Raw genomic sequence first — 27,274 nt, forward strand, 5'->3', positions numbered from 1 at the left:
CTCCTGCATATTCCCTGTCTTACCATAATGGCACGTTAATTTATTGTTAATAGCGATATCCCACACCTCTTATACCATTCTTCTATTTTATATTCTGCTTGCCCCTTCCACTTCTTAGCTATAATAACTCATGCAGCTGTCAATCAATTTGTGAGCAAGTCCTTCACAGCCTGCGAACTTTCCACCCCATTATAAATTGATAATAATGCTGCCTCTGGATTTTCGGTCAGCTTTAACCTAGTGATTTCTGTTATCTCCTTATACACCTCCCCCCCCCAAAGGTTCATATTTACACCCCCGCCACATGTGAATATAAGTCCCAGTTTCCTGCCATCCCCTCCAACATAACACCGAATATCCCTTGTTTATTTGATTTAATCTAACTGGTGTTAAATACCATCTCCAAACTATAATAATTTTCTTTTATTCTTCTAGACAACATTTTCAAAGTGTGTTTCTCCCATATTTTCCCCAGCTTAGACTATTTATCTGCCCCTTTGTCTCCTTTTCCCACACCTCTTTTAATTGCTCTTCTTGATCCTCCATTTCTACTAATATTTTATAAATTTCACTGGTTATTTTTTGGCAATTCTATTTTTTTTTTTTTTTTGTACAAAGCACCCTGGGCTTGGGTTTGACACTGGAAGGGCAAGGTGTAAGTGTTCTCAGTTAAATAAAATAAAACTAAGAACAAGCCAACCCTGTCTCTGAGCAAGAGCCATGTCTGCAGAATTACCCTGTTATGAAAACATGGTGTGTTGCTGCGGACTGGGGTGACATCAGCCTGCCATCGAGTTTCTCTGTTATGCTGACGGCACTCCAGGAGCTCAGCCTGCACCCTGTTGCCAGGCAATGGCCAAACAATGCCAGGCCCTTCTCCCAGAAGGGCACCTGCTGGAAGTGCCAGCCCCTGCCAGGCTGCACAGGCTCCGAAGTGCTAGCGCAAAGCAAGGCGCCATACAAAAACCTACTGGCTCCCGCAGAGAGCAGGAGCCCATTCCGCTGTTTTGCTATTGGGCCCATTCAGAGGGGCATTTGAAGACATGTGGCTGGATTGCTCAGTTAGTACAGTAAAGGTAAAGGGACCCCTGACCATTAGGTCCAGTCGTGGCTGACTCTGGGGTTGCGGCGCTCATTTCGCTTTGTTGGCTGAGGGAGCTGGCGTACAGCTTCCGGGTCATGTGGCCAGCAGGACTAAGCCACTTCTGGCGAACCAGAGCAGCACACGGAAACACTGTTTACCTTCCCGCTGGAGCGGTACCTATTTATCTACTTCGAACTGCTAGGTTGGCAGGAGCAGGGACCGGGCAACGGGAGCTCACCCCGTCACGGGGATTCGAACCGCCGACCTTCTGATCAGCAAGTCCTAGGCTCTGTGGTTTAACCCACAGCGCCACCCACGTCCTCAGTACAGTAGGAGACTCTTAATCTCAGGGTTGTGGGTTCGAGCCCCACATTGGGCAAGAAGGTTTTTTGCGTTGCAGGGGGTTGGATCAGATGACGACAAGTCTTTGGGCCCTTATAGGTGTGAGATTTTGCCGCAGTGAGCTGGCTAATCCATCAAGTGCTTCAGGAAGCCATAGCTGGATTGCAATTCTTTTATTTTATTTTGTTTGTTGTTGAGTCGTTTAGTCATGTCCGACTCTTCGTGACCCCCTGGCCCAGAGTACGCCAGGCCCTCCTGTCTTCCACTGCCTCCCGCAGTTTGGTCAGACTCATGTTTGTGGCTTCGAGAACACTGTCCCACCATCTCGTCCTCTGTCGTCCCCTTCTCCTTGTGCCCTCCATCTTTCCCAACTTCAGGGTCTTTTCCAGGGAGTCTTCTCTTCTCATGAGGTGGCCAAAGTATTGGAGCCTCAGCTTCAGGATCTGTCCTTCCAGTGAGCACTCAGGGCTGATTTCCTTCAGAATGAATCGGTTGGATCTTCTTGCAGTCCATGGGACTCTCCAGAGTCTCCTCCAGCACCAGAATTCAAAAGCATCCATTCTTCGGTGATCAGCCTTCTTTATGGTCCAGCTCTCACTTCCATACATCACTACTGGGAAAACCATGGCTTGAACTATATGGACCTTTGTTGGCAAGGTGATGCCTCTGCTTTTTAAGATGCTGTCTAGGTTTGTCATTGCTTAGTCAAGTGCAAATGCTGCTCAGTGTGTCACATTCAGCAGCAGACCACCCCAAACCTGCCACTCACTGCGTCTTCAGCAGAGTAGCCTTGTGTACTTCCTGGGAGGAGGCCTTTTCACTATGGCTGAATTTGTTCTGGCCCTGCAGGGCAAAGAAGGCTCTCTCCATCTCAGAGGGCTAGCAGGAATGGCCGCCCAGCCAGAGAGCAGCCGGCGTGTGCAGAGGATGGAGCAGGCAGGGTTCACAGGAGCCAAGAATCAGAAACGCCCAAAGAAGTATTTACAGGGAACGGAGCAGGGAGGAAGCCGATTTACTTGCAGCCTTGATGAACCACTTTATAACAAAAAGGCACCTGGGTTGCTTGCAACATAAACCTTTGGGGAGACTTTTAAAAGCAACATTGAAAAATACAACAGCCCCAAATCAATACTGGAAAGTAAACTGTAAGGCTAAAACAGAACTAGACGCCATGAGATTGCAAAGGCTGAGAAAATTCCAGGAAGAGCCTTTGCTTGGCACCGTGAGCTTCTCTGGGAAGGACCTTCCATAGCCAAGGGGCCACCACCGAGGAGACCTTTTCTCCTGTGGAAACACCTGCAGAAGGGCCTTGGGGGAGGTAGGAAACCATGGGGAGGGGGGTATTCTTCAGGTGGCCTGACTCAAGCTGTGAAGGGCCTTCAAGGTCCAGGCCAGGACTTTGAATTGGGCCTGGAAAGGAGGAGGAGCCGGTGAAGCTAATGAACCCCTGTCTTGATGTCCTCACATTGTCCAGTCCCTGAACTCCCTATTCTGAACTCAGTTTCCAGGCCACTTTCCAAGGCAGCCCCCTCCGGCAAATACAAGGCAGGAACCCAAATCCCAAGTCGACAGGGCTTGGAGGATAACCAAGGCAAGGCCACATCCCAAGGAGCAGAGGGAAGATGTTGCCGAAGAGGTCGGGGGGGGGGGTTGTCTCACTTTGCTTCTTCTGCCCATCTGGGAGGGTGGCTGCGAGGCAGAGCCAGCCCCAGGTGGTGTGTGGCTTGGCAGCCGCCCTTGGCCGCCAGGTTCACACGCAGCGGCTGAAGGCTGAGTCATCTCTTCTGCGTCTGGTGTTGTTTAACTGGGCTGCCTCTTATTTGCCTTTCCAGGCACAGGCCGTGCAAAGCAAACGGCAGGGAAAGGGCAAACAGGAACAGGTGCGCAGCTCCCTCCTGCTCAAGCAAAGGCCATGCGGCAGCAGCAGCGGCTCACCTGGAAGCGGGCGGAGACTGGTCAGGGGAAGAGGGAAGCCCAGGGCTGAATGTCCTGGCCCCGGCTGCTTCACTCCAAGGACGGCCACACATGCACTAAGAAGGCCATGGATGATAATAATAATAATAATAATAATAATAATAATAATAATAATAATTTATTACTTATACCCCGCCCATCTGGCTGGGTTTCACCAGCCTCTCTGGGCGGCTTCCAACAAGAGATTAAAAATACATTAAATTAGATGATGATGATAAACATAATGATTTTTTAAACCTTCTAGTTGCTTGTCACCCAAAAGTCTCCAAGCAACTTGTGTGTATATAAAAACACACATAACACCATAAAAAAATTCCTTCCAGTAGCACCTTAAAGACCAACTAAGTTAGTTCTAGGTATGAGCTTTCGTGTGCATGCATCTGAACAATGTATCTGAAGAAGTGTGCATGCACACGAAAGCTCATACCTAGAACTAACTTAGTTGGTCTTTAAGGTGCTACTGGAAGGAATTTTTTTATTTTGTTTTGACTATGGCAGACCAACACGGCTACCTATCTGTAACTACACATAACACCATAAGGGGAAAAGGGGTGATCATTACTATTGTCATATAATACCTAAAACTTAGGGAAACGCAAAGTCACAAACAACACACCCACCGTATGAATGATAGCGCATAACCTTAACTATGCTCAAATAATCAACAGAGACCCCTCCCACCCACTAATTAGCAGAGAAATAACTATTCCTGCCTCCCTTTCCCTTCCCTGACCCACCCCAAGGTCTGCTGTCCGGCCACTGGGTGCAGATGGGGGGGGGACTCCCTCCTGCCCCCCCCCCCCCGGCTGCATGATCTCCGCCTTCAGGGGAGCAGCAACAAGGCGAATGGGGAAAGTGAAAAGATTTTACCTTCCTAGTTTACACATTCTTTTTGTTCCTTCTTTCCAGGAACTTTGGGTACGGATTATTTAAAATATGGTTCGTAGTCCTGAAATGAGTTTGCGTATTGGAAAAATATTTGGGTTTTTGTGTTTTTTATTTTTCATCTTTTTTGCTGTGTCTTTAGTTAATTTTAAAATGAGGCTGCATTTTAAATTGTATTTTAGCCTGTATATTAAATTAGTGTTCCCCCCCCCCATTATGTTTTTATCATAATTTTACGGGTGTTAGCGCCCTGAGCCCGGCTCTGGCTGGGGAGGGCAGGCTATAAATAAAATTTATTATTATTATTCTTCATTATTTTACTTGTTTTGATGATGGATTGTTGGTGTGGATTATTTTTTTTGCTGGTAAGTTAATAAAACATTTATAAAGAGAAAGGAAAAGAAAGGGGAGAGTGAAATTATTGTTCATGATAAAAGAGCGAGAAGGCGGGCGCCGCGGAGCTTCCTCTCTCCCGGGGCGGGGCGCCGAGGGGCGGGGCCGGGGCAGGGGCGGCGTCTCTCCGGCCTGGCCCCGCCCCTCCGGCGCCGGCCGGGCGCGGCGATTGGCTGCGTGGCGGCGGCGGGGGCGGGGGCGTGGCCCTTCGCGACGGGGTCTCCGGCGCGCCTCCCGGTGGGCCGCCCCTCCGGCTCTGCCGCGCCGCCGCCGCCGCGGGTTCGAGTCCCGGCCTGGGCCCGGCGGGTGGGGGGCATGAGGAGGACGAGAGGCCGGGCGCCGCGCGGCACCGCCCCCCCGCAGCAGAGGCCCCCGCGCCGACGGAGGAGGCGGCGGCGCCCCGGAGGAGGAGGAGGAGGACGAGGGCGGCCTGAGCCCGGCCCGCCCCAGCCATGTCCCTCCTCTGCGTCCGAGGTGAGTCAGGCCCGCCGCGGCGAGGGGGGGGGGGGCCGGGAAGCGCCCAGACCCGGCAACGTCTCCCCCCCCCGCTTTGAAAGGGAAATCCCCCTGTTCCTTGCCCCCCCCCCAAGAAGGCGCCCCCTTCCCTCTCTTCTGCAGGGCTCGGCAGCCAAAGGGTTAATGCAGGCGGGGGGGGGTTGTTTGTTTGTTTGTTTGTTTGTGGTGCTGCTCCGGCGTCTCGCTCGCCCCCCCCCCCGAAGATGCTCTCTCCTCCCGGACCCCCCGCGCCCCTTCCCGCCGGGGCTCCTTCTCCCCCGAGGATGAGGGGCTCCTCCTTCTGGACCGGGGGGGGGGCGGGGGGGGGAGGCGGGAGCCGGGCTCCGACCCGGGGGAGTTTTCACCCGCTCGGCCTTCAAGTCATCGCTGTCCACTTTCCCCCCTTTTAAAGGGAATTCCCCTTATTCCGAATAGGATTCCTTGCAGGAAAAGGGAAAAGTGGACAGTTGAAGCTGTGAGTCCAATAGACACGTTGAGTCCACTTTCCTCCAGTGCCGGCGGTGAGAAAGCCACGGGTTCAAAGAGATCCCAAAAGTATTGAGATCAGCTTTTAAGAAATGAACTTTTAGAAGCTGGCCGAGGGAGACTGAAGGCAAGCGACCAAGGCGCTTGGTCCTGCGATGACCCAGGAAGGGGCTCTCTGGGGCCAGGGACGAGTTTCCTTTGAGTGGTCAGGTATCTTATAGCAATACAAGGAAGTGAAATGAGGAGCTCCTTAATCCGGTGATGTCAGATGCTTACACACCTGGGCAGCAACACGGAAACAGCCCTCCTCTTACCTGTATTTTGGTAACAAAGGGCAAGTCAGGTGCCTAACACAGCTCCCCCCCCCCCCGTTGTTTTTTTTGGCCAGGAACTACAGCATTTGAGGCTGTTTCTGAGAAAGTCCATTCCGTTGCCAAAAAGCTATTAACTGCCAGAAAGTTATTCCCAATATTTAGTTGGAATCTCCTTTCTTGCAACTGGAGTCCATTGACTTGGGTCCTACACTCCAGAGTAGCAGAAAACAAGCTTGCTCCAGCCTCCATGTGGCAGTTCTGTAGATATGTGGGTCTGTACAAATGTATGCGCAACACACAACACACATCTGATGAATTGGACTGTAGTCCGAGAAAGGATGCTGGGCTAAACTTGTTAGTCTGTAAGGCAAGAAAGGGGGGGGGGCTTATTTTAGACTCCCACTCACATCCGACTCAGCCAGTGGGGCCAGTGATGATGGATGTTGTCAGCCCACTCCATCAAGAGGGCCACAGGCTCCTCACCCTTTAAGCACTTGGTTGCTGTAACGTGGCAGTCGGTGGAGAAAAACCAAACACGTCACCCAAGAACACCAGTATCCTTAAAAGTCACAAATCCCATGTGAGTCTGCATGATTTTTGTGTGCCAGGGCTATATCATGCGCTTGCTGAAGCCTTATTGTCCCTCAATTGTTCAAATGATGCGCTGAAGTAGGGGAAGAGAATGTGCTGCCATTGTATTGCCTTCTCCACTTTTATGTGGGGGAGCTTCTGGAGATGGGCAAGACAGGTGTGTAGATGCTGGGCGTGGCAGCCGTGTTGGTGAGCTGCTTTTAGGTCAGCTGTGGGTCTGGAAATTCTGCGTATGAAGTGGCTGGCTAAATTGGGGCACCTTTCCTCACAGTGCGCTGCTGATTCCTTGTGGTTTTGTTACTTTGGGACATAGGGAGCTTCCTTATACAGTGTCAGACGAATACTCCACCTATCTCAGTATATAATGAGCCTGTCTGTTGACAAAGCAGTGGATGGGCATATGTCGTGCTTATTCGGCACAGCTTGAACTTTTCGGCCACTGGAAAACCGCCAGTGAGCAGAAAAGCAAAATGCACATGGTTTCTTTTCACCTGCTTCCTTGTTTGAGCGTTCAATATTTTCATTGTTGCGCTTGCCAACTTGCATCTGCCGCCGTGAGAGAGAGAGAGGAAGCCTACAGATTCCCTGTACTATGGCAATGCTGAGTGGAATAGGATTTGGCCAAAGCACTATAAAAATAAGCACTCTCGGCATCTATCTGCATATTTCTGAGCAGTGCCGTTTTAAGAGGAGCAGATGCTTTGCTGAAATCAGTGATTATCTAACTCTGAACTCAACTATAGCCATTCACATGTGGCTTGAGCCAGACAGCCCTCCTGCCTCCCCCATGCCTGAACCTCTGCTCTGTTAACCTGAGGGGGGGGGGGAGGTAGGGAGGAAGGTGCTTCCTTAACTGAAGAGGGCCTTCTTTGTTTTCAAGGTTATGACTTGTTGCTTCTTATTTGCCTTGCACAGTCTCAGTGCGTGGAAACATTAGGGATATGTGAGGCCTTACCAGGGGTAGCTTGCTTTTGCGGGGGTGGGGTGGAGGGGGGCTGGATAGTGTCTACAGGAGCTCCTGAGCCTTGCTATGTTTCAGAGGTTAGGCAGAACCTTTTCTTCAAAATCTGCTGCTTAGCTTTCTAGGTTACAATACACTGTTTTTTTGTGGACCACCTCCAGTCATTGAGCAGAATAAAAAGTGCTGTCTCCAACAGTGAAGGTGCCCGATGGACCTCGGGGGGGAAGGAAACTGCACAACTCACGCCCACCCCCAAAATACTGTCTCCCAATCCAGGATTCCCAGGGCAGGGTGAACCTAACTCAGCCCAAATCCTTATAGCAAACCCCAGAGGAATGATGTTTTTCTTTTAGCAAATAAAATAAACAAACATGAAATAACTATCAATCATAATAAGAAACCATAACTAATAAAACATCAGAACTACAGCTAAGAACATAAACTATAATAACATGTATTAATGGTGTCTTTCATCATGTGGACTACAAACATAAGTGAAACTCCTTAAAAACAAACTCATGGGAACAACTATATAACTACCGTAACTATATCTACATCTAAAAGATCAAGATGAAACTTAATCCAAACCATACATGAAAGACAGTGCCATATATAAACACCTCCACCAAGACAAATCGGGCACCTGTGATAGTCCCCCTCCCCACCAAATCCAGCCCAAACAGACCATTGGTCCCTTATTCCTCCAAGAGTTCCACAGCTTGAGCAACTCCTTCCACATTTGCTGCAAAGAGCAGTTCTATGCTTCCCTGTGGGAGAATTCTACATGATTCCCAACCAAGTGTTCAGGGTCCTATTCGGTATCCAACTACACCATTCCCCCACCCCATTTTGGGGGTTTTGGGGACACCCAAACACCACATGTTTTCCCCTTAAATATTTTTTGTACAGTCATACCTCATGTTACGTTTGCTTCAGGTTGCTCGTTTTCAGGTTGTGTCCCGTGGCGATTCGTAAGTACTGGAAAGGGTTACCTCCGGGTTTCGCCGCATGTGCAGACGCATAAAATGATGTCACGCACGTGCGCAGAAGCGGCGAATCGCGACCTGCGCATGCACAGACGTGGGTTGCTTTTTCCCCAGGTTGTGAACGGGCCTCCGGAACGGATCCCGTTTGCAACCAGAGGTACCACTGTACTTGGGCCAACCCTGAGTGAGATTCCCCTGCCACTGCCTCCTTCTCGTCTATTGATGGTGCTGTTTTGGCTGCATAAAATCCAGCCCATGGAGAACAAGTTTGCTATTGGGATAAAAGTAATAATTGTCTTTCCACATCCTTCTCCTCTTGCCGTTTCTTCAGATTTAACTGTTTCTTTGTTTTCGCCCCATTGCCACCATTAGAGGTTGAAGGGGGGCAGTGTTGGAGCCCGCCATGGGTGGACCATTCTGAAATAAACCCAAGGGAGAGAGAAGACGCGGCTGCAGGCTGTTGCTTTTGGAACTGGCCATTAATTTTGTTAGCGATAACTGGGTTTTGACGTAAATGCTCATGAGCGTCATGCATATTTATGCGCTGCCAGTGCTTGGGGAGTTTTACCTTTAAAGAGAGAGTTCAGTTTTAAACTACAGTGTCTGTAGAATATTTTTAATATTGGAACAAGAGCGTAATCAAGGGAGTAATCAAAGAAGAGTGACATGACGGGGGGCAACATGTTTCGGTCACTGACATGGACCACCAGGCACCAACAGTCTTCCTGTTTTCACTCTGCAGAAACTCTGGCTATAACCCATGGCTGGAGGGTTGTGTTAGCTGTTTGTGATGAAAAGATATGCTTTGTGCATGTGCAGACGCTCAGAATGGCGTCACACGCATTTGCAGAAGCAGCGAATTGCGACCCGCACAGATGCGGGTTGCGTTCTACTCATGATGCGAAAGGGGCTCCGGAACAGATCCTATTTGTAACCAGAGGTACCACTGTACTTGGCTTCCTAAGCGAGGGCCGTTTGTCCTCAGTTCCCCACCCTCTTAGCAATGCCCCTTCCTGAGGTCTTCCCATTACTCTTAACGGACCCTTAACGGACCCAGGGGGTCTGGGGAGTCTTCTCTTTCTGGAAGATCTCCCCTCCTGACTGGAAGGAGACCCCGGGTTAGTCTGTCTTCCTGCAGCACCTGCCTCTCCTGGCTCAGACCCAGCCCTCCATTTTACTCCCAGACCCTCAACCCGCTCTTTCTATCTGAGCTGCCAGGCTCCTTCTTTTGGCTGTCGATGGTCTCCTCAGGGTGGATGTTCCACTCAACTCAGAAGCAGCTCTCCATCAGGCAAACCCTCACCTAAGGCCTCTCTCTCATCCAGTGTTAGAAACTCTTCTATACAGTCATACCTCATGTTATGTCTGCTTCATGTTACGTTCTTTCAAGATACTTCCCTTAGCGACCCAGAAGTACCAGAAAGGGTTACTTCCGGGTTTCGCCACTCACACATGTGCAGAAGCGCAAAAATGACATCATGCACATGTGCAGAAGTGGCGAATCACAACCCAAGCGTGCGCAGACGTGCTGCTGCGGGTTGCATTCTTTTCTCCTCCAGAACGGATCCCGTTTGCAACCAGAGGTACCCCTGTATAAGCGAGGTGCCAAATGGCTCCTCAAACCAGGGTTACAGTCATCAAAACAGAATGGCTACTTGGCGTTTGGGGGCCAGGCGGCTCTAAAATTGTCTTTTTTGACACCACTACAGTGATACCTCGGGTTACAGACGCTTCAGGTTACATACGCTTTAGGTTACAGACTCTGCTAACCCAGAAATAGTACCTCGGGTTAAGAACTTTGCTTCAGGATGAGGACAGAAATCGTGCAGTGGCAGTGGCACAGCAGCAGCAGGAGGCTCCATTAGCTAAAGTGGTGCTTCAGGTTAAGAACAGTTTCAGGTTAAGAATGGATCTCCATGACAAATTAACCCGAGGTACCACTATATCTGGTTCCTGAAATTCATTCTGATGGTTCAGACAGAATATCGCAGATAGAAGTCAACAGGATGTGTTGTTAGTGGGTGAGAGCGGTCCAGATCCAAGGACCCCCAGGGATGCGCGTCCAGATGGGAGAGACGTCAGGCGCCATCCTGGCACCCGGGCATCTTCCCTTGGTCGCAAGTGGTGTATGGGCAATTTCTGTAAGCAAAACACTGGGGCCTTGGTTTTTTTTATACTATTTTTATTTATTTTTATGGTACAGAAGATAACTTTTGAGAAAACAATTGTTGCAACAGTAAACAACAGGTACAGACTTTTATCATGCCGTGTGTCAAAGTACCATTTGATTGCTCTAAGAGATCACGCCACATTTTCCCATGAGTCCTGGGTGGAATCCTGCTAGTCTGAACAATTTATGTACAGTACTCAGTAAACATTTGACACGTGTTATAAAAGGGATGTGGATTGTGTTTGCCCTTTGCCGCCCTCACCTGGCATGTTAGTTTCTCAGCCAATACTATTGACCGGGCTCTGTTATACCAAGAATCAATGTTTGGCCCAACACTGGTTTTCCAACATCTGGCTATCTCCAGATGAGCAGCAGTCAGTAGAACAGCTAAGGGGTCATCTTTAGGATACTTCTGAGCAGACAGGATCCTAAGCCCAAGTAGTGCTAGTGCAGGGGACATTTCCATTGTTTTGTTGTGTATCAAGCTTATTTCTTAGAAGACAGCATTCCAGAAGGCTTTGACAATGGCACTCCACCACCACATATGGAAATATATACCTTTGACTGCGCCTCCCCTCCGACAATTGGGATTGACTTCCTTACATGTTTGGGACAGCCTCACCTGTGTATAATGCAGAAGTTTTAATGAGGCTTCCTTTGTTTTTGCAGAAACCATAAAGCCACCCATTTTTTCTTTGGCCATATTCTAGTGTTATTAGAGCTTTATAACTTGGGTCAGCTGGAGGTTTGGGGTCTGGGGGGCTTGTGGGCTCTGCTCCGGGATCAGACCCTCCCCTCAGGACCTGTTCGGTTAGGAGGGACCAGTAGTCTCTTCTTGCCTCAGAGTCGCCTTATGCTGCTGTCTTGAGTTTCTCTCATCATGTTAGTTTGTGACTGTTTTTTCTTCTTAAAGCTTACCGTATTTTTTCTCTATAAGACTCACTTTTTCTCTCCTAAAAAGTAAGGGGAAATGTGTGTGCGTCCTATGGAGTGAATGCAGGCTGCTCAGCTATCCCAGAAGCCAGAACAGCAGGAGGGATTGCTGCTTTCACTGCGCAGCGATCCCTCTTGCTGTTCTGGCTTCTGAGATTCAGAATTTTTTTTTTCTTGTTTTCCTCCTCCCAAAACTAGGTGCGTCTTGTGGTCTGGTGCCTCTTATGTGGTCTGGTGCCACTTATTTTTCTCAAAGGAGAATAAACTCTGCTGAGGAAAGGCGTAGAATGTCCTAAACTTAGGGGCATGACGGGATATTCCCCGTTTGTCCTTTGGATTGGTTTTATTAATCATTCCCCACGTCCACAACCATTTCGGATGCAGCTCTCATCTCAAACCCAGCCCTGTCTCTGTCCCTCTCGCGCCCCAGCCCTTTCCCTATCTACGCCTCTCCCTCAGAACTGGATCCTTTTATTTTCCCTCCCTCTGGGTGGCTCTCTCTGTAGCCAATCCTGAGATTCTTTATCCCCAGACTCTCCTTCCTTCCTCCATCCTGCCTGCCTCTGGAGATTTTGGGATCGTTTGTCCCTTTGGGGGTGAAGTCCAAGTGTTGGGAGCTTGCAGCACCTGCTGTGGCTGCAGAGACCAAAGCGGGAGAGACATGTTTTGTTGCAGCTGGGGCAGAGGAAGGTGCCCGGTTGTGTTACTGCAGATGCACCAGGGCGTTTCTTCTCTCTTTGCTCCTCACAGCGGTCATTCCTCCTCTGGTCACTGCTGTAGATACACAACCTTAGCTGGATAAGAGCCAGGCACCTTGCTTATCCACATGTATTTTCCATAACAAACATAAGCTTCCCAATGTCAGGGTAGTTGTGTCCAGGGAGAGTGGGCTCCTCCGGTACGGTGCCTGTGTCAGTTCAGCTTCTGCTGGCGTTCAGCTCCAGGTGCCAACACTTTACAGTTTTCCATAGTCAAACATAATAAGGAGAGATGCAGAGGCAACTCTTCCCTGAAACCCTGCTGAGCCCCTGCCAGGCCAAAGGCAGGAGGAGTGAGATGGGCGGACCAGGGGTCTCCCTCAGTGCAAGCAGCATTCGAAACTCCCATTGTTCTAGGCGCATTTTGCGACGGGGATTTCTTTAGCGTGAGCAGTTCCTGAGCTCCGGGTGCCGTCCTGCACCTAAGATTTCAGATTAAAACTGCAGAGTGGAAGGAGAGGGGGACCTTTTTCTGCCTCCTCACTGCCAGCTACTCTTCAAAGACTGGAGAAGAGACCCTCTCAAGAATATTAGGGGGGTGGGCAGGGGAAGGATTAGAGCATGTGGAAAAAGAACATAGTATTTTAGTTGCAGTTTGTTCATTTTCTGTTTGTATTCTTGTTATAAAAAAAGCTTGCCTAGACATTCCGTTGTTGCGCCCATAACCTCAGTTTAAGGTGCCCTTTTGTGCCTAACTTTTCTATCTCAGTTTCTAACACTGATTACAAGCCCAACCCCCTTTGCTCCTATGCTTCCCCATCACTTCTTTGGCTGCTGCTTCTGCAAAATCCAAGCAGTGTGTCTCTCCCTCACTTCCTCCCCTTATCACTTCCTATTGTGCTGTCATCAATGAAAAGGTGCTCTCCACTTCACATTGTTTGCTGGCTCAATGAGCTCATCTGTTTGCTCCTCACCATTAAACTTTGTTCTGTGGCACCTTCATAAAGTTGGCCAAGCTTTTGCTCTGAAGAGGATTCCTCTTGAGAGTTTGATCTGAGAGTTCTTTGCAGTAATTAAAATGACAGTATCTGATTCAGTATTCGGGAAAATGAATATAATTTTGTCGCACGGCAAGGCCATCCTGCGTCAGTGTTCAGCTTTAATTAAAACATTTCTAGTTAATTGAATCCTCCCTCCCTCCCTCCCTCCCCCTCCGTTTCTTCTCATTCTTCTCCTTTGGATTTTTTTTAATGGGGAAAAACATCACTGCAAAAAAGGAGGAAGAGGAAACCAATCCTTAAAGTGCACCTCCTCCTGTGGGAATAGAACTGGGGGCAATTAAGAGAGGCTGTTGGAAGGACAATTAATCATCTTTTTATCACTAATCCCCCCAGTTGCGCTCACCAGGAAGCAATAAAATGGACTGAACCTGAAACAGGAAGTTTTTGCTTAAAGGCAAAGGAACCCTTAAAAGCCTCTGCAGTGATGTTCCTGTCCCCATTAATACAGCCAGGGCTGCATTTGTACCTTTATTATCAAAGAATCACTACAAATGTCTCAAAAATGCTTCTGTTATAAATTCATAGAAAATCAACCATACATCGGATTTGCACTGTTCCACTTTTATTTTACTCCATGAAGGAAGGACTACAAAATGGGGAAGGCTTGATACAGGCCAGCCCAGCACATCCACAGGAGCCCTGCCCAGTTGCTATGCCAACCCTGATGGTCCTAGACAGAAGACCATCAAGATCACAAAGAACTTGCATATGGGAGTGGATTCAGCACGGACCGGAACAAAGGACAATGATCAGCTCTTCCCTCTGGGGGCAGGAAACTGCAAACTCCCCTTTGTCTCCTGGAAGTGACTCATGGGGAAGGGGAAAGGGGGAACCAGCCAGGTGACAAGACACTCAGGTTACCACCACAACTCCTCCCTCAACCCCTCCTTTCTGTAATGTATGCATGATGTTTCTGGGGGTGGTCTTGATCTACAGGGTGGCAATTTCAAAAGTCTTTATAAGGCCTTGCACACCAGTTTTTCTGGGTCCTCCCTCTCTCCTGCAAGTGAGGGGAACACCCTGTTGCAACAGTTCAATAAAGGCCAAGCCTACAGGCTGCTGTTTTGCTCCAAGTTATCCTGGTTGGTGTCTTTGTTTTGTCCAAGGGAGCCCTCGGATTTTTCCGGTAACAGAGCCAAGTGGCCCATGGCCTCCTCTCAGTCCTGCTGAGCAAAAGCCCAAGCTAGTCCTTGCTCTCCTTTTCCAAATTTCTGCTTGCCCCACTTTTATACCTAGAAGAGGCACAGAAAAGGCAGGTGCAAATGTTATTCCTATTCTGTTGGTTATCAGGGTGTCGCTGGCTATGTCTGAATCGAAGGTTAGCTCTTCATCTGCTATGGGACTCCAGGATCCCTCCAGCCTGTTGCGTGTTTGTGGTGCATTCTGCAGCATGCTCCTGACACAAGAGTAGTGCACCGGTGATGTTCTGCCATACTTCCTCAGTGCTACCACCCAACTGCTTTCCGAAGGGGCTGCAACACAACAAAAGCAGGAGAATAATAAACCTGAGCATTTGTGGTGTAAAAGTTCTCGAATTTCAGCAGGAAGTTAGAGGACACGCGCAGATTGGAAGTGAAGCCGTGTGAGGCTGGATAGCTCAGTTGGTAGAGCATGAGACTCTTAATCCCAGGGTTGTGAGTTTGAGCCCCACATCGGGCGAAAGATTCCTGCATTTTGGGGGGTTGGACTAGATGATCCTGGTGGCCCCTTCCAGTGCTACGGTTTTACGATTGCTGCAAAACATTTGCAGGTACGAACAATGTTGAAAGTCCGATCCCACGTGACCACCCTGATAGCATCATGAGCACAAACCATCACGAATGTGCAATGTTTGTGCTCCAACCGGTTGCATAAAGTCAGTGAAGTTTGGCCATACATTTGTAGGACTGTCTTGTCAGGGAAGGCTGCTTCTCATGAGCAAATAATTTTCCAATACAAAGGGATTTAACTTTAAACCAAATCTAATCAGAAACGTCTCCTTAGGGGAAGTTGCAAATTAAAATAGAATTCAATTTAGAATTTAACGTGCACATGCTTTGATGACAGGGAGGAGGATTGTATGGACTGTGGGGCAGTCATGGTTCTGGGCATGAAATTGACTTCCTAATTGCTTTTTGAAGAAATAACTGTATGTGCTTTTCAAAGCAGAATCTTCTTGGGATATTCCCATTCCTTATAATGGCCTAAATTACAGTTTAAGTTCCCCTCTCCTCCACTTTTTTTTGTTTGGGGAAGCAGGTCACCTGAAAGAATGGCCTGTCTCTCTTGCCAGCGTCAGCAGGATTAACATCCCATAATCTCAGTGATTGAATTAGAGATTTCATTCCTGTCCTCAGTGCTCAGTTCAAACCAGCAGCTGGGCAGAAACTTAAGGATGATTCTTGAGTGGGAAACAGCAGGAATCAGCCGAACCCTCAAACCCTGCAGCTCCCACAACAAATTAAGAGAACAAAAAATTCCAAGTCGGCTCCAGTTGTGGTAAGGAACACATTGAAGCGTCTAGAGCGCTCGTGACTTCATGAAATTACATGGGGACTTTATTTGGTAATAAGGAAGTGAGCTTTCTATTTGCTGTGTGCATGCCAGTTGTGTATCTTGGCACAACTGACCAGTTGATGGAAGCGAACTTATCAATAAATTAAATTTATATCCCTCCCTTTCTCCCAAAGGAGTCTTCGGGGTGCTTACCCAGGGGGTCCTGCAATGGTAAGAACCAGTGTGCCAGGCAGCCTTAGTCAGGTCTCCAGTGATGCTTCCAAGGATGCCCAGCTTTTCCTAAATAGCCAACAGTTAATCACAGCTCACCAGTGTTGGGCTTCATCCATTGCCCTCCCTGCCTCTGATTCTCAGTGCCAGCTCAGATGGACAAAAAGTCGGCCTATGGACGGCAAGGGACAGTTCTGGTCTAGCTGACTCCCAGGCAGTGGACAGAGATGAGGATCGCAGGAAGCTGCCGCATAACTTGGCTGTTGTTCCACCTAGCTCAGCCATGTTCCCTTGGACTGGCAGGGCTCTGCCTCATCGCAGGCAGAAAGGGCCTCCCCAGCCCTGCTACCTGGATCTTTTAAATAGGAATATTTACATAAATAAGGGAATCAATCAGGGATTGAACCATGGACAGTTTGTGCTCTTTCATCGAGCCATGATCCAGGTGTGGTCTGGGCCAGGCAGAGGGGGAAGGTTGAGCAAATTGGCAATGACCTCATTCCCTGTCTGGTGCTTCCACCTTGTCCCACTAGACCGAGAGCCACTTCTGCCTGCATCTCCAGCAGCCCTTCTTCTTTCGGAGCCCAGCCTCTGGCACAGAGCTGAAAAAGAGAATGTCTTTAGAGGATTCTGTGATTTATTTCTGTTTGTGAGGTTGAACCTGAAAAGGTTAGTTGCCCGCAAAAGCCTCTAGCTGCGGTCCTTGATTTCAGGCTCACTGAACTCCCGAGCCTCTCAGCCTTCTGCAAGGATTCATCACGGACATCACATTTTCTTCAGTAACAGCCACATTCTCATTTATGTCATAATATCCGATTTGTCACGCTCGTTCACGGCCAGCTGCCGAAGGCCTCATACATGATGTGAACCAAATCAGTTTCCCATATTAAAGCAAAAACATTTCTGCCGGAGGAAGTACTGAATGAAAAAATCCAGAAATTTGATGAGTGTATTATCTAGGAAGGATATTTTTGGTGTTTGGGCAAAATAAGATACTGGGAAAGGTAGATTCCCCAAAGTTATCTATTTTCTTTTGCACCTGGCTATATATAATTTTGAAATGGAAATTAGGGGGAGGAGGAAACAGAGAATTTTCAGAGCAGGGTTTGTTCGTAAAGTGTTTGCAGGCCTGGCCAATGCAGCCCAGCACAAGGCGAGAGAGAGGAAGTTCTGCTAGGAGTAGAAGTTAGATCACATCAAGCTAAGTATCAGTGGCTGGTCTGTAGCTGCCTTTGAGTAGCCGAGGAGCTGAACCCTTTCTAGAATGGCTCTGACTGAGGCCTGGCTTTATTTTAAATATTATTCATTATTATTTATTAGATTTATATACCACCATTCATCAAAGATCTCAGGGCGGTTCACACAATTAAAATACAAGATAAAAACACAAATGAATAGTTAAAAACAGCAAAATAATAACGCCCCCCCCAAGGCTATAGAATATTAACCAGCCCAAAGTGTGGTTGAAGAGGAAAGTTTTCACCTGGCACCTAAAATATATGTAACAACCCCTGCGGAGAGCATCCCACAAATGGGGAGCCACTGCAGAAAAGGCCCTGTCCTCATGTTGCCACCCTACGGACATCTTGTGGAGGAGGCACACAAAGAAGGGCCTCAGAGGATGATTTCGGGGTCCAGGTTGGTGCATATGGAAAGAGGCAGTCCTTGAACTATTGTGCTCCTGAGCCATTAAAGGCTTTGTAGATCAAAACCAGCACTTTGAATTGGGCGTGGAAACTAATGGGCAGTCAGTGCAGTCGAACCAGGATTGGTGTGAGATGCTCGAACCATCTTTCCCTGATGAGCAACCTGTCTGCCAAATTCTGCAGCAGCTGAAGTTTCCAAACCATCTTCAGGAGCAGCCTTTTCTGATTAAAAACAAAGGTAAAGGTAAAGGGACCCCTGACTGTTAGGTCCAGTTGCAGACGACTCTGGGGTTGCGCGCTCATCTCACTTTACTGGCTGAGGGAGCCGGCATTTGTCCACAGACATTTTTTCCGGGTCATGTGGCCAGCATGACTAAGCCGCTTCTGGCAAACCACAGCAGCACACGGAAACGCCGTTTACCTTCCCGCCGGAGCGGTACCTGTTTCTCTACTTGCACTTTGACGTGCTTTTGAACTGCTAAGGTGGGCATACAAACTTTCAGATTGTATTCCTGTATTCCTGACTTTAAATCTAGTAATGGCTTAACCTGCAAACCCAGAGGGAGATAATGGAATCAATCTAAACTTTCTGAAAACTCCCAGGATCTCGTAAATTGTATGTGGCTGGCAAAAGCACCGCAGAAGACGGATTTCTGTTCATGAAACTCAGTTTGCAAATGGGACACATCAGGTTATATGATTCATTAAACCAGTTAGCTGTAAGAAAGAAAGAAAACTGCTCTTTCTTGGGTTGCAGCTCCCACTTGAGAAGCAAAGCGTATTCGTCCACGGGGCTCTGTGCAGCCTCCAGGGAATCAGGGATGCTTCTCTGCCTCCTGTGTGTCACATCCTTAGACTGTTCAGCAAAAATTGCCTTGGATGTGAGGTGTGAGGATTGGGGAGCGACAAGGAATCTCATCTCCCAAATGAGCTTGCTCTCTACAGTGTGGTTTCTTTGTTAAATGAACTTGATTTTATCTTCTTCTGACCCTCTAAATAATCTTTAAATACCCAGAATGCTACTGTTATGAACGGGATCCATTCCGGAGGCCCGTTCGCAACATGAAAAGAGCACAACCCGCAGTGCCGCGTCTGCGCACGCGCAGGTTGTGATTCAGTGCTTCTGCGCATGTGCGTGATGTCATTTTGCACTTCTGCGCATGCGCAAGTGGCGAAACCCAGAAGTAACCCTTTCCAGTACTTCCTGGTCGCCATGGGACGTAACCTGAAAGAACGTAACATGAAGCAAACGTAACATGAGGTATGACTATTGGAGAGGTCTCTCTTCAGCTATCATGTAGCAATGTGTTTTGGAAAATGAGTTTGTGGAAAGCTGGGATCCACAGCAGTTGAGCTGTGATTCATTATGGAAGTGCAGAATGCCGTCCTGAACCTATGCTCTGTCATTTTGACTCTGTGTCCAAAGGAGAGATAGCTGGTGTTCAGGAATTTGTCACCCCAAGGCATGATGGCATAAATGGAAGGAGCGACTTATCCTGGTGCAACCCCAGGCTCAGCAGCCTTGCAGGTGGCGGTGGCATGCTCTTCTCCTCTTCCTTGAGGTTCCTTTCTAATGAAAGGAAACTGCTGCTTTTTTTTGGAAATAAATCTGTTTCCTCATGTTTCCTGTTCTTCTGGTGCACTTGTGCTTTAAGAAAGTTCATTTGAAACTTCAGCCTGAGTGGATGACAGGAAAGCAAAATCTCTGCCAACAGAGCAGGAGAACACAACTGTTTTATGACAGGTTTTTGCATGGATTCTGTGGCACTTCTTCCTTCCCAGTCAAGGAATGTCACACTGCAGGCTTGAGAAGAGAGCAAGAACGTATAGGAGATGCACAGGAATGCTTTCCGGAATTACCAGGGACAGGACTTCCCTGTGGCCAGAACAGTGGGCCTGCTCAGGACGTGGCTGGAAAAACGATTCAGATGACGGCTTTTGTAAGAAAAGTGCAGGAGAACAGCTTTTTCAAGGATGGCATGTCACTGACTTCTCCCTGCTTTAGGTCTTGTTTTCTCTTCTTCAGACACACAGTACTTAAATGCAGCAAAAAATTCATTTTGCATTATGGTGAATGAATAGCAAATCATGCCCTGGATTTATATAATCTTTTTGCCATCTGGCCATTCTTTCTCTCTTGCTACGCTGACTGCTCCATCTCTCTCCCCCCCCCCCAAATATCCAGTTCTAAAGGCGAAGTTGAGCTTTTGGCCCCAGTATCTCCAGCTGACTTTGCTTCCTGCTGTTAGGAATCACCCTTGCACTGAGGGATTGCTTTATTCTGAAGCCTTTGGAGATTAACAAGAATATACAAAAAAGAGGGAGTGGAGCTAATTGTGTCTTCTGAACAGGCCTTTGGGCTTTGTGGATGAGAGATCACAGAGCCAAGTAATCCCTCTGCCACTCTGCCTTATTTATCCGAAGAGCAGGGCCCTGCTGCTTTGGCGTGTCTTTGTGTTTTTAAATTAGTTGTTTCTTGCTTTTTAGAACTTGAGTTTTTCTTTGAATTAGAAAGGTGGGATAGAAATCCTTTATGGCTGAATTAAATCATGGCCAAGTCACTTGCAGTAGCAAGCATCTGTTATCATCTGTAGAAATTACCAACCAGTACACATTTTTGCTACTATACCTGCCTGCACACACAGACAGACTTAATTATATTATCTATGTTATTTTACCCAGGCAATTGCATTTACACCCCACCTTTCTTCCAAGGAGCTCAAGGTTTCCCCTTTCCCATTTTGACCTCAAAGCCCTGTAAGGTCTGGAGCAGGCATAGGCTAACTCGGCCCTCCAGATGTTTTGGGACTACAACTCCCATCATCCCTAGCTAACAGAACTAGTGGTCAGGGATGATGGGAATTGTAGTCACAAAATATCTGGAGGGCCAAGTTGCCTATGCCTGGTCTGGGGTAAGTGGCTCAAGGTGGGATCAACTTGATTTAGAGTTATATTTATTGTCATTGTTATTCATAGTTTATATCCTGCCTTTCTGTAACGCAAGTATATGCAAGGCACAAAAATGCAGATAAAATATTAATAATCTGAAATGATAATTGAAAGCTGTATTTGGACCACATTTTTAAAGAGGATCATAGAATCATAGAGTTGGAAGAGACCACAAGGGCCATCGAGTCCAACCCCCTGCCAAGCAGGAAACACCATCAGAGCCCTCCTGACATATGGTTGTCAAGCCTCTGCTTAAAGACCTCCAAAGAAGGAGACTCCACCACACTCCTTGGCAGCAAATTCCACTGTCGAACAGCTCTTACTGTCAGGAAGTTCTTCCTAATGTTTAGGTGGAATCTTTTTTCTTGTAGTTTGGAACCATTGCTCCGTGTCCGCTTCTCTGGAGCAGCAGAAAACAACCTTTCTCCCTCCTCTATGTGACATCCTTTTATATATTTGAACATGGCTATCATATCACCCCTTAACCTCCTCTTCTCCAGGCTAAACATGCCCAGCTCCCTTAGCCGTTCCTCATAAGGCATCGTTTCCAGGCCTTTGACCATTTTGGTTGCCCACCTCTGGACACGTTCCAGTTTGTCTGTGTCCTTCTTGAACTGTGGTGCCCACAACTGGACACAGTACTCCAGGTGAGGTCTGACCAGAGCAGAATACAGTGGCACTATTACTTCCCTTGATCTAGATGCTATACTCCTATTGATGCAGCCCAGAATTGCATTGGCTTTTTTAGCTGCCGCGTCCCACTGTTGGCTCATGTCAAGTTTGTGGTCAACCAAGACTCCTAGATCCTTTTCACATGTACTGCTCTCAAGCCAGGTGTCACCCATCTTGTATTTGTGCCTCTCATTTTTTTTGCCCAAGTGCAATACTTTACATTTCTCCCTGTTAAAATTCATCTTGTTTGTTTTGGCCCAATTCTCTAATCTGTCAAGGTCGTTTTGAAGTGTGATCCTGTCCTCTGGGGTGTTAGCCACCCCTCCCAGTTTGGTGTCATCTGCAAATTTGATCAGGATGCCCTTGAGTCCATCATCCAAGTCGTTGATAAAGATGTTGAATAAGACCGGGCCCAAGACAGAACCCTGTGGCACCCCACTAGTCACTCTTCTCCAGGATGAAGAGGAACCATTGATGAGCACCCTTTGGGTTCGGTCAGTCAGCCAGTTACAAATCCACTGAGTGGTCGCATAGTCAAGACCGCATTTTACCAGCTTCTTTACAAGAATATCATGGGGCACCTTGTCAAATGCCTTGCTGAAATCAAGGTAGGCTACATCCACTGCGTTCCCTTCATCTACCAGGCTTGTAATTCTGTCAAAAAACGAGATCAGGTTAGTCTGACATGACTTATTTTTCAGAAATCCATGCTGACTATTGGTGATCACAGTATTCCTTTCTAGGTGCTCACAGACTGTTTGCTTAATGATCTGCTCCAGAATCTTCCCTGGTATTGATGTCAGACTGACTGGGCGGTAATTATTTGGGTCCTCTCTTTTCCCCTTTTTGAAAATAGGGACAACATTTGCCCTCCTCCAGTCTGCCGGGACTTCGCCTGTTCTCCAGGAATTCTCGAAGATGACTGCCAGTGATTCTGAGATCACATCTGCCAGTTCTTTTAATACTCTTGGATGCAGTTCATCTGGCCCTGGAGACTTGAATACATCTAAACTAGCCAAGTATTCTTGTACTATCTCCTTAGTTATTCTGGGCTGTGTTTCCTCTGCCGAATCATTTGCTCCAAATTCTTCAGGTCGGGCATTGTTTTCTTTATCGGAGAGGACTATCTTTAAAAAAGCCCACTGAAACAAAACTGTTTTCAGAGCCTGCGTAAAAGCGAGCAATGAAGGGGCCATAAGTACCTCTTGGGATGGTTGCTCCGTATTCTGGGTGCCACAACCCACAAGGCCCTGCTGCCTGCTTATACTGCCCTCTTCCACTGGCAGGGAGATGGAGAGTCCTTGGGCAGGTGCGTTATGGGAGAAGGCCACCCCCAAAGAGGGCGCATTGGTTGTCTGGTTGGGGTGTTTGCCTTCCATGTTTTCCTAAAGGCTTCCCCATCTAATCGCCTGAAGGCCTTTTGCTCACCACTGGCGGCCAGGCAGGTGACTCCTTGACGCTTGTCTGAGGCAAGTGTGTTAACTTCCTGGAAGAGGTCCTGATCCTTTCTCTTTCCTGGTCCTCTTGCTCACCTGCTGCTGTCTCTGCTGGGCTCCCGATCCTTTTTCTTCAAGGGGGAAGCAGTGTGGGCTGATTCCAGGCATGCACACACGCAATCTTAATTCAGCATTTGGGATAAATATTTACTTCTTTGAAAACTAAGCCATAGTGTTGGGTCAGGAAATAGGAAGGGCGAGGGAAGGCCATAGCTTAGGGATGCCTTGCAGGACCCTGCGTTGGTCCATGTGGAGAATCTCTTTGGATTTCAACCCAGGCTTGCTTTTGCCATCCTCAGGTGTGCAGTTCCAGACCTTCCTTTATTGATAGATAAGAGTTACTAAAAAAGTAAAAATTTGCAAGAGCTGTGCTCTTTCTTGTTTCTTTCGCTTCTTCATTCCTATGTCCTCTTCTGGAACTCTGTGTGTGATGCTGCTGCTTCAGGATCATCATCAGCAGCACATCTGTATCAGGAACCTATCCAGATGTTCCTCGTGGCTCTGCAAAGCTCAGTATCTAGGCCACAGCTTGTGTTCTCGCTTTCCATCTTTTCTGCACCGCCCCCCCAGCTGACCTGAGCATCCGCAGCAACATGGGAGATTATCATCCGGTGCAGTTCTCTCCTATCAGAGGGCTCTGCTGCTTTCTATGGGCTGCCAGGTTTGCTGACAGCGTGTTCCTCTGTCTGAAACAAGATCAGATGTGGCAGAGCTAATTGCCTCCAGTCTGCTGAGTTTTGAAGCACAGGAGTTGTGGGGGGACAACTTTCGTGTGTCAGGCAGGACAGTTAAGGGTGGCTGTTCGTTTCCTCCCCACTCCCAGGGGTTTACTCTTAATTGGACAGTATGGTACCTGTTCATAGTTTCGGCAGAGAGAAACCAGAGGCTGGATAGTTGCTGTGTGTATTCAAAGAAAGAGTGTGTTTAATGGAAGAGCTTTAGCGTAAAAGCGTGCTGGAAGTTGCAGTTGGAGCCGTCATGAATCATGCACACACACACACACACACACGGGTTGTCTTGATGCCTCTATACTGTGAGAGGGGATAGTTCATGCAGCGAGCAAGCTGTCACTTGCTGGTAATTGGGCAACTGGTGGCTTAATTGAAGACAGACAGAGCTCCTTACTCAGGCAGGTGAAAGGGAAAAAAGGAAGAAGAGAGGAAAGTGAATTGGGCTTCCAGGCTCCTTGCTTCCCTTCAGGGCTCCCTTACCTGCTCTGCCAACGCTAAGCACAGCGAGGGTGAGTCTGGAGAGATCAGGGCTTTCTGCTACTTGCTCTGACTGGGCCTTGACTGGAAAGGGCTGGGGTCACCCAGAGTTGGCTCAGTTGGGCAAATGTCAGCCCCCAGATGCCTATGAGGGCTCAAGGGACCAATATTTTGGCTTTGTGCCGGGCTTCCTGGAAGGGCAGGGCCAGAACTGAGCAAGCAAGACACAGCTCTTCTTGCTGTCTGCTTTAAAGTGGAGGGTGGCAGCCTGCATAAACCTGCCCATACAAGTCGTAACCAGGGTGGTATGGGGAATCATAGAGTTGGAAGGTTCCCAAAGGGTCATCCAGTCCAACCCCCTGCAATGCAGGAATCCCAGCTGAAAGGCCATAGCTCTTTGCTAGAGCCTGGCCTGCAGAAAGGTCCCACATTCAATCCCTAGCACCTCCAGGCGGGGTGGGGAAAATGCCTGTCTGAAAGTGAGGAGAACCTTTGCCAACTTGGGCCCTTCCAGATGTTTAGGACTGTGACTCTCCTCAGCCCCTGCCAGCATATCCTCTTGGAGTCCAGAACATCTGGAGGGCACCCTGTTGGGGAAGGCTAGCGTAGGGCAACTTCCTGTGTTGCTAACCAGCCAGGTGGGGCTGCCTATTGGCTGCGTGCTTCTTGTTCTTCTTCCTTGTAAAGGGTGGACTAGGAGACACACACACACACACACACACACACACACAGAGTTTGTGCCCAGAGCCCTCCTGGCACTGCTGTTCCAAGTCTGCAGTGGTTGCTGCAGGTGGAACTTGGCCTGCCCAGCCGTGCTCAGTTGTCCTGGACCCGGATAAGTGGTTTCTTGTTCCCTGTGATACCGCAGTTCCAAGCTCCTCATGAGCACAGCCCTCATCCAGAACTCCTGGCTTTGGGGGACAAGAGCCAATTCGTGCTGGCTGTGCAATATTCCTTGGACAACAACATGCTTTGTTCTCCATTTCAGCATTTCTTAAATATTCCCCCATTTTTCTGAAGGAAAGTGGGGCAAAGCATTGGAGTGGCCTCTTATGCAGGTTCCTTTGTTGTGAAAAATGAAAGTAGCTTGAAGGCTTCTTTCTCCCTTATCTGCAGCCGAAATATTTAACAACCTGAGAGTTAAAATGCTTGAGGTTGGAATAATCAACTGACATCCTCTTTTTTCTTTTACAGTAAAGAAAGCGAAGCTCCAGGGGCCACCAGGTGAGCGCAGATTTTCTTCTGCCCAACAAGTCTGCCTGCTGACATCCCTGTTCTTGCAATTGCCTCTTGGCTGGCTCTCTGCTGTGATGCATGGCAGGAATTTTCTAGCTTCCGAGTGTCTGGCCTGCTTCTCCCCTGTTGCTAGAGAGGGTTGAATTATGCAGTTCCTTCTAAAATCCAAAATGGTTGGACAAAATAACAACAATAAATTTATTAGATTTATATATCACCCTTCATCCAAAGAGCTCAGGGCAGTTCACAAGATAAAATAAAACCATCCCCAGTTATAGGTCTGACTTTGGCCACTGAAAAGTCTCAAGAGCTTCTGAAGCAGCTTCAGCAAAGCCTCAGGATACAGTGGTACCTCGGTTTCCGAACACCGAAAACTCGGAAGTAAATGCTTCCGTTTTCAAACGCACTTTGGAAGTTGAACGTTTTGGAACTCGAACAGTCTTCCGGAGCAGATTACGTTCAAAAAACCAAGGTACCTCTGTATAAGGAAGTTCCAGGACTTTAAGGCAACCACACCTGGGAGCCTTGGAGTATTAAACTGAAGCAGCTTCACTTTGCTATCAGCAATGAAAGCAACTTGATTTCTTACATTTCAATGGAAACTGAGCTTCATCGTTGTTCAGGCAATGAGCAGATTCCACCCACCACCCTTGACTCCTCGCAGTTCTTAACTCATAGCTAGTGTTTCTTGTTGTGTGAAGCCTTTTTCACTCATTGGGGCCAGATCACGAAGACCAAGGAGGTAGCAGTGGAAATGTCTATTCTGCCCCTGCTCTCCTGTCATCTCCTTCCTCTGCTGAAGTGCAGCTGGTGGGAGTTGTTTTCTTTCCACCAAATACCATGTGCTGGCAAGGAGGAGTTTGAGACACTTACCCTCAGGTGAAACAACTCTGCTTTCTCTCTAGATAAATTCAATACGTATGTGACCCTGAAGGTGCAAAATGTGAAGAGCACCACTGTTGCCGTTCGAGGGGACCAGCCATGCTGGGAACAAGACTTCCTCTTGTAAGTGAATGCTGTGGGTCGAGATCACACCTGAAATGGGAGTGCCGTGTTGCCAAGTGTTAATTTTGTCCCTCAACTAGCTGGGGGTAGTGAAGTTCCACCAACTGAGTTACAGGAAAGCGAGTATTTATGTTAAATTCCATACAGGGAGGATAAGATGGGAGAAATTGGGAAATTAGGAACTTTAAGCATGTTTTTTTATCTTGGGAAAGAGACAAGAGAGGAAACACCATATTGTTAGGTTAAATTGATAATTGGTCACTGTATTGGAAAAGTAATGCTGGGGGTGGGGTTCCAAGCAAAAGATTGGATATGATTGTATTTATGGTATATGGTGTCCCTTTCCTTTCAAGAGCATTGTAAGTATTGTATTTCTTTTGAATGTTAATATTGTTGGTACTCTGAAGACTTTTACTTTCCTTTGAGAATTAAATGCATATTAAATTGTTGATATTAGTAATTTATAATTAAAAAAAACAAAAACACTGAAAGCAGAAGCATTTGCCTTTCTCTGCCTGTTTGTTGGGAAGTTGCAAAGGTGTTGCTTGAAAACACATGTTGCTCTTTGTAATACCTTGCCTGGGACTCTCCACATGGACATCATCCCCTTCCCAACAGCACATGCTCTTAGGGAGGTATCCAGTGAAACAGATCTGCTAGCGTAGGGCATTTGGGCTGTGCAACAGAACTGCCCCTCCCTCCCTCCCTCGCCTCCCCCCTCCCATGCTGTAAATCCATTCTGGAGCAGATGGGTGTGTGTGTGTGGGGGGTGTAGAGTGATGAGAGGTGGTAGAAGTTGCATTGAGCAAGCAGAAATTCTTGCACTAGCGGATCTGCTTCTTTGGATGCAGTCCTTGGTCTACTTAAAGGGGTGGTGATTCCTTGCAAATGTGAAAGCTTAGGTACAAAATAAGGGGCAGGGATGATCTCAGGGGGAGAAAGGGGTCTGTCAGGACTGTTTTAAAAGAAGGGGAGCAATCTAC

The 27,274-nt window shown here is 47.9% G+C and overlaps 2 protein-coding genes across 13 annotated transcripts in view; one reads left to right on the forward strand and one right to left on the reverse strand.

Moving 5' to 3' along the window:
- Window positions 1-25,310, reverse strand: part of PIGO (phosphatidylinositol glycan anchor biosynthesis class O) — a 114,431-nt gene extending 89,121 nt beyond the window's left edge. Inside the window, exon 1 of the mRNA XM_081881399.1 lies at window positions 25,302-25,310. The gene's annotated coding sequence lies outside the window, so the exon portion shown is untranslated. The remainder of the gene's footprint in view (window positions 1-25,301) is intronic.
- Window positions 4,945-27,274, forward strand: part of UNC13B (unc-13 homolog B) — a 160,079-nt gene continuing 137,749 nt past the window's right edge. For 6 of the 12 annotated variants that reach the window (XM_081881292.1, XM_081881299.1, XM_081881301.1 and 3 more), the window contains exons 1-3: window positions 4,947-5,152; window positions 25,245-25,274; window positions 26,192-26,291. In XM_081881292.1, the coding sequence (XP_081737418.1) occupies window positions 5,131-5,152; window positions 25,245-25,274; window positions 26,192-26,291 (152 nt within the window). In that variant the 5' untranslated portion in view covers window positions 4,947-5,130. Of the gene's footprint in view, window positions 5,153-25,244; window positions 25,275-26,191; window positions 26,292-27,274 lie in introns of all 12 variants that reach the window. The other 6 variants (XM_081881302.1, XM_081881295.1, XM_081881303.1 and 3 more) reach the window with 6 other exon arrangements.

Source organism: Podarcis erhardii (assembly GCF_964252035.2).
Source record: "Podarcis erhardii genome assembly, chromosome: 11".
Taxonomy (NCBI): Eukaryota; Metazoa; Chordata; class Lepidosauria; order Squamata; family Lacertidae; genus Podarcis; species Podarcis erhardii.